The 7,500-nt window shown below is 37.0% G+C and overlaps 1 protein-coding gene across 2 annotated transcripts in view; it reads right to left on the reverse strand.

Moving 5' to 3' along the window:
• Positions 1,370-7,500, reverse strand: part of LOC109714911 (putative metabolite transport protein YyaJ) — a 42,292-nt gene continuing 36,161 nt past the window's right edge. For both annotated transcript variants that reach the window (XM_020239656.1, XM_020239657.1), the window contains exons 3-4: positions 2,390-2,565; positions 1,370-2,263 (exon numbers count right to left, since the gene is read on the reverse strand). In XM_020239656.1, the coding sequence (XP_020095245.1) occupies positions 1,665-2,263; positions 2,390-2,565 (775 nt within the window). In that variant the 3' untranslated portion in view covers positions 1,370-1,664. The remainder of the gene's footprint in view (positions 2,264-2,389; positions 2,566-7,500) is intronic.

The following is a 7,500-nucleotide window of genomic DNA, read 5'->3' on the forward strand; positions in this document are numbered from 1 at the left end:
AATTTTTTGCATCAAAAAGTAAGGGAAAATGAAGCTGCAGGGACTGAAATAAAACTGCAGGGACTGAAATGAAACTGCCCGTAGGGACTGTTTCGTAAATACAGGGACCAAAGTGTAAACGGGTCATAATATTTTCGTTATAACTCCGATTTGCAAAATTTTTGTGGCTACAGATTTCTAACGAAAAATTACACATTATTATCCATAATTTACCTCCTTCTTTAGTTGAGAATCAAATTCTTAATCTAAAACCAAAAGAAGGCATATGGATTCAACTGGAAAACAAAAATACCTGCGGTGGCGAAGGTGTTGGAACCAATTCATCATCTGAAGACACATCATTCTCAATAGATCCACTTCTGCCGATTTGTGATTCTGTGAAAAAAAAAAAAAAAACAAAGGATGAGTGTGGCAACATCATGTGAAATTAATTATAAGCAGAATACGATAAAGATCACCTATCATTGAAGACATAGTAAGAGGAAGCTTCCCATGAGCTACTTTAATTGAAGCATCCAATGGTAGATTTTTTGGGCTTCTTAAAGGTTCCACATTGCATATCTATGTAAAAATATAAATACATATATATAGTTAATACATGGAAAGAGAGGATGTTAGAATAAATCAACAACATTCGGATCATTCGAATTCTATGTCGCACCTTTGACCTTGTTGTAGAATCTTGCAAATGCATTTCACCTCCGGTAGGTGAGTCCATAATCTAAAGGGAATAGACAGGGAATAGACGAGATTGAGAATTTTCCACCTTGAGGACAAGGTGGCTTTTGACGGCTGAGGAATGATACGTTTTTAGATTAGAATTTTCTAATTATGGAAATAAATATTACTATATTAGGATATTTTAGTTATTTCTTAACTTATATAAAAATGTTTCTTCTAGAGTTTGAAATAATAAGAAGAAATTGGCCATCTCGTTCTATCTTTTCTCTCATTCTCTTCATCCTTTTCTATCTCTATCTCTCTATTATCTCTCTCTTTCGGAGGTTCTATCCTCTCAAAGTGACTGTTTACCTCTATCGATACGGTAGGATCGTATCACAAAACTTGTAATACCATCAAACATATGTTGGTCAATCAAAAGTCCAGGTAAATGAACTAACAACAATTGTGCGTAGCACCGTCAAAAAGAAACAAACTTTTATTAGCCTCTTTACGTCTCCACAAAAATAAATGACACAATATTACAACAGTGAAGCTCAAATTTGACATACTAATATTAGCTGAAAGGACATCAAAGTCCACTTTTAGATTTACAAAAATAAAGACATGCAGCAACTTTTCATTCTGCTATTTCATTCTTGCTAATAAAGACCGCGCAACTCATACAACTGGAATAAGCACACCAGAATTACCAGACATGGAATGATTCAGTCGCCATAATTCATGCAAATTTGCAGATACATAATCTCAGCTAAAAATAAAATCGAAGAGCATTATATGCTCCTCCCCTAAATATCTATACATGATCTCTCTAATCAACAAGAAATACTTGAATAGCCACAATAAAAGGTGTGGTTCTTGTGTTCTTTCACAAATGATACAACAAAATACCGCGACAACGGTTGTTCAGAGAAAAGGTTCCACAGATTAGTTCACTGTTCAGTGGTTATTAATCATTTGGAAAAAGCATGCCCAGGCAGCAGTCATATTAGTTCCTGTTCTTTGCGACTAGCCATTTTAGCATTATCGCGATCATGCTTGAACACAAAGTACAAAGGACTATAGAAAAGGCAACACAAACCAAAAGGAATGACCATCATGATCAATAAACCCCTCGAGAGTGCAAACGCCCCTTGAGGAGATCCATTCACCAGACTCACAAACTTTGAGTCATAACCATAGATCTTCTCAGTTAGCATTCCCACGGCAGGAGCCGCAAATGAGGAGAACGAACCCTCAAAAGCTCGGTCGAAGGCGTAGATCATGGTGCGATGCTTTGAGGGGACCACCTCAGCAAACATTGGGTTGTTGGCACACGTGGCACACCAGCTGATAGTGAGCCCCATGAAAAAGAGGGTAGTGGCAAACGCGTACCAGTTGCTCACGGACTGGGGAATGACGGTTAGTAGGATCCACGAGAATGGAATGCCCATAAAGGCACTGAACTGTGCGCAGATGATGCGGCCCGAGTCTGGATAGTATCGTGACATCTGATCTGCTATTATTCCACCGAGAAGTGATCCAGTGGCGCATCCGATGGCAAAGAGACTGTTAAGAGCAGCTGAGCTTTTGTGATCAAAACCTAAAGAAGAGAGGGTTTTATTATACAGCGTGTAAGTAACCACTATATATGGTACTTTCAAATACAATCCAAGATCTTTGCTAATTAATTCTGAGCGTGTAAAAACATTTCCGACTTGTTCATTACCAATCAGTTCAAACCACATTGTGAAGAAAACTATGGCGGTCCATGGCAAGGATCCGACTATCCCCTGCAGGACAATGATCTGAAATGTTTGCACTCTCATCACAGATCTCATTGCTAACCAGGAATCACTCCAGACGGAAGGTGGAGGTAGACTCCCTTTGGTAACCAGATGGGACCTGAGAGAAAAAAGATTCCACTGTTGTACTGTAGTAGAGGTTACAAGAACCGCTCACATTTGTAAGAAACCAATAAATTCTAAATAACTATAATAGCAGATCATCCTGAATCTAGTGCTATGAAATGCTTAACATACTCAGCTTCTAGCAAAATGTAGATGGCTTAACAAAAGGGTAAGCTCACTTTGTAAAGATCTTCCAAGGAAATAACCAATTCATTAATAATTTAATGGTTCTGACTACTTTTCACCCTAAGTTTTCATTTTGTTCATAATTAACAACAAATAGCTAATTAAGCCGCTAACTTAAGAAAATATACAATTCAATTAAATGAACACAAATCAAAACAAATGAATGTTGAGGGGTTGTCAATAAGAAACACAGAATATCAGGGGCCTACTTCAAATTATCAACTGTTGGAGTCTCTTCATTCACATTTACCTTCTCATTTTCCCAGCCCTAGAGGAAAAAGGTCAAAAACTCGAAAGCAAGGTTTTAAGTGCCCGTCGGCACGGGTCGTATCCACCGTGCCGTACCGTGCCAACAAGATACTGGCACGATACAGACCCCGTGCCGATGGCATAGCTCAAAACCCTCTATTCTTTAAATTAGTAAGTAATTTCCTCAATAAAGTTCAAAAGATGTGATAAAAAGATATAATAAATAGTTAGAATATTTTGTTGCTAAAGAAAATAAATATTTCATGCTATTATGTGTTGGCACACAAGAATTTTTTTGACCGGCACGCATCGGCACGGCTCGGCACGCACCGTGCCGGCAAGTTTCCGGCACGACCCCGTGCCACGGCACTTAAATCCTTGCTCGAAAGTATGTTGGTAATGGTTGACAAAGCAGGCTAATAACAAGCCCAACCTTTGAGATTCACGTATAAATTGATGTGGAAATTCTCAAAGTAACTCAACTAAATGTTGTTTGGCTGTGCTTATGCTTTCTTGTTTGTTGTCCTCGAGTATGCAATTGAATTTCCCGGCAAATGGCAAATCATTGCAAACTATATAATTGTAGGTTCTACTTGGGGAAAAAAAACAAAAAATTAGTAACCATCCGCTTTCGCTTCTTTGGCTCTTAAAAAAAAAAGGTTTGCAAGCTAATCAACAATCACAAGCAAGGATTTAAGTGTCGTGGCACAGGATCGTGTCGGAAACTTGCCGGTACGGTACGGTATGGCACAGTACGTGCCGGGCCGTGCCGATACATGCCGGTCATAAAAAATTCATATGTGCCGACATATAAATATATAATAGCATGAAATATTTATTTTCTTTAGCAACAAAATATTCTAACTGTTTATTATGTACTTTTTATCAAATCTTTTGAACTTTATTGAGAAAATTACTTACTAGTTTAAAGAAGAGAGAGTTTTGAGCTATGCCATCGGCACAAAGGTTGTATCGTGCCAATATCTTATTGGCACGATAGATACGGCCCGTGCTGATTGGCAATTAAATTCTTGATCACAAGAATAGAGAAGCTCATCATCAACACAATCAATTGTATAGAAGTTGAGGAGGAGGACACCCAACAACAGGCAAATTTATCCAAAAAAAGCCCTAAAATTGCTTCAAAAGTTAAGCATACCAATTTATAGTACATCACATAAAAAAGTTTTCATTAGGATGTATAACCAACAAAACTTCTGAATAATGATGATATAATCTAGCCCCAAATCATAGTTGAAAGATGAAACTTTAATACGACCATACAACATAAATTTCATAAACTAGCTTAATTTTGTTGTTCTAGGATCTACTTTAGCGAGTATGTTTCAAATTATAATTTTCTCCATCACGTGAATCAAAGACCTCAATAATGATGATATTTCAATTTTCAACTCTCTATCACAAGAACCAAAGCTGGAACTACTGAATTACTCACCAAATCTACCTAACATTCTTTTACTATAAGCTATACAGCCCTCCACTCTTTATTGTCACGTGGAAAATTGTAGGGCTGAATGATGATGGATTCAAAGGATTCACATACATGATAACATGGCAATACCTGATAAGATGCAAATATGTGATACTCTTATACCCATCATCCATTACTGTGCTCCCTGTTTCTTACCACTACAAGTACAAATTAAACAGAGCATATACCTTCTGATAAGTATGGCATCATACAGTTTCTAGTTCACTCTTTTGTAGAGCTTGGCCTATTCTAACTGCAAATGTAACTATAAAAATATCATTTTCTATCGGCTTAAGCTTTTGCAGAAAATGGTTATTTCATATAATTTAATATCGTATCAGAGCAAGAGGTCCTGAGTTCAAATCACGCCAGGTTCCTAGCATAATTGATTTCCTCCTATTTAATTCAAGTCCACATCATAAGCCTATTAAAAAGTTTCGAGCCCAGACGTGAGAGGGAATATTAAATATAAAAATATAAAAACATCATTCTCTATCGGCTTAAGCTTTTGGAGAAAATGGTTGTTTCATATTCTTTAATAGTAATCTACATCCAAACTCCACCTCACTTAAGTCAAGAGTAAGGCCCAACACCATAAGGTGTTCTCATATAAATCGAGGTAAAGTGCACTAGCAATCAGCGATTAGTAAGATTTCTTTGATAGTAGAGTTAACAACCTTTTCTTTTTTTGGGCCCTACACTAATGAATTTCTCCGAACAAAAGTAAGATCATCATTTACCTTTTTCACTGATTTAGCTATATAAAAAAAGGAAAAGAACAAGGAATAACAATTGTAGAATATTTCAGCGATCTTGCCACCATAAGACACCAATAAGAGCCAAAACAACCAAAAAATCAGAATTTATTTATTGTCTTGACACTTCAAGAATCTTATTTTCAGCCTGAAGACAGCCTTGACTATGTTGGAAGTTATGCATATGGACTAATCGACATTTGTATAGAATCTCAAATAGGTTGAAAAGTCCTTTTATGGTCATATTGGTTAATCTAGCTTCCTAGAAAACACAGCTCTCTTCAATTGTATCAATCATTCATGGACAGTAAAGTTATTTTCCTGCACAGCCACAGAACGCGGGCCTTCGTCTCTCTCTACTACTACAAATTGAGATATCCAAGTTTAGTATGATAAGGCTGAAGTTGGTCATGGGTGATAGACTTGTTCGGTAATCAATTTATCTTATTTGATTAGGCAAAGATCACTGAAAGCTAGTTGTTTGATTATTTTCCGGCAGCTAGAGCATTTTTAAAACCTACTTATGTAAGCCAAGGATATGGTGTAATTCATTGCATGACTAAGCGTGACGAGATCCACAAATAGGACCTTTCTCAATCCATTGAAACAAGAATACTCATGATTGAGAAAGTTTATGTTGAGTCCTCCAAGATAATTTTTTAAATAAGTTTAGATACATTTATCCCTTCATAGATTGCATATGTGAGGCCTGAAATCAAGTGAAATTATTGTGATTACTAAAGGATGAAGGCCTTCGGTTCATCGTGGGTTCAGATTTTGAGTGAAGTTTTCATTTCATAAACTTTATCCTAGTATGTAACCTTGAAGTACCGGAGCCTCTTAGAAAATAGATTACATAACTTCCAAAATTGAGGCCAAGTTGTTTAAAGCAACACATTGCCCACTTGTTGGAAATGTTGGTCAAGATAAGGGGACCAAATGCAAGCCAAGATCTCTTCGATGTTGGAAATAGTAGTTGGCAGGACACAAACTACCAGCCAAAGGATAGTTGCCTGCTTGACTGCTTCAGTCGCTCAATCAATTTCTGCTGGTTCAACTTCAGCCTAGGCCAAACTGAGAGCTAGTTACGACATGTAATAACATAGCACTGACCAGGCGACGGAAGATTCAATAAGGTTGACATAAAAGGAAATGTATCAAAAATTACAAAAGTGCTTAATTTGTATCAAAATTTGTTGAATGCTAAAAATTCTCGTTCTTCCGGCTCTAGAACATGCACCTTAAACTGTCTTTCATTCATTCTAGTTATTAGTTTCCCTGGTAGTACTTTGAGGCTTAAGTGCATCAGAAGAATGAGGAGACTTCGTTGATCTTCAACATCCATTTCTAGCATCCAGACCTTTGAAGAACAACACTGCTAAAAAATGCAGTCTGAAGATCTGCATCATGCATTTTCTATACAAGACCTAAAGGAGATTTCTCAAACTACCTCACTTCTTTAAAGCAGTATAACAGCAGTTAAAGAATCTTATATTACCAAAGCTAACCTAATATATCTGAAGAAAACAGAAAGGATCACGCCTTGGTGACAACATGCCACTTAAATAACTGTGTCAACACAACACTATTCCCTATTCCCAAATTCCAAAATGAATCAAAAATGTGAGAAACGGAATAAATAAGAAATGGAAAAACCAAACGGACATAATGAAAAACAACTTACACAAACATAAATTTATTTTGATCCAAATTTGAACACAACTTTAATTGTGCTGTGTTCAGCGCTTGCTTAGTAATGATAAGCCACAGCCCTCGTAACTAGCAGAGTCCCATACCATTCGCCGAACTCGATATCACCTGCGAATGGGACGAGATGCGAGTTCACTGGTATGCAAACTCGTGAGCGTTACACTAATGATTTGGGAACTCTGATCTCTGACTTTGCCACAAATGTGGACACTCTGAGTATGCTTTGCGGGGAAGAGGACGAGGACTTTGGGCGAAACAAACACCCTCTAAGTCAGAATTTTCAGATCCAGTTGGATTTTTTGCCTTGGGCCTCCCCTAGCTATTGCTAGCATAATAACTTGATAACTTCTGTTTAGTGATGGCTAAAAAAAAAGAAATTGTAGGCTGTAGCCTAAGAAGTATTCGACATCCCAAGAAGCAATTCATGAATCTTAGATGAAAATTAAAAGAAACAATATGTAGAAGCAAAAGAGTCTTTCAAATAATATCTAGCAGTAATATCGAACATATTAACCTTCAGAAACATGAAGAAAAGAAT

Source organism: Ananas comosus, linkage group 9, assembly GCF_001540865.1.
Source record: "Ananas comosus cultivar F153 linkage group 9, ASM154086v1, whole genome shotgun sequence".
In the NCBI taxonomy this organism is placed as follows: Eukaryota; Viridiplantae; Streptophyta; class Magnoliopsida; order Poales; family Bromeliaceae; genus Ananas; species Ananas comosus.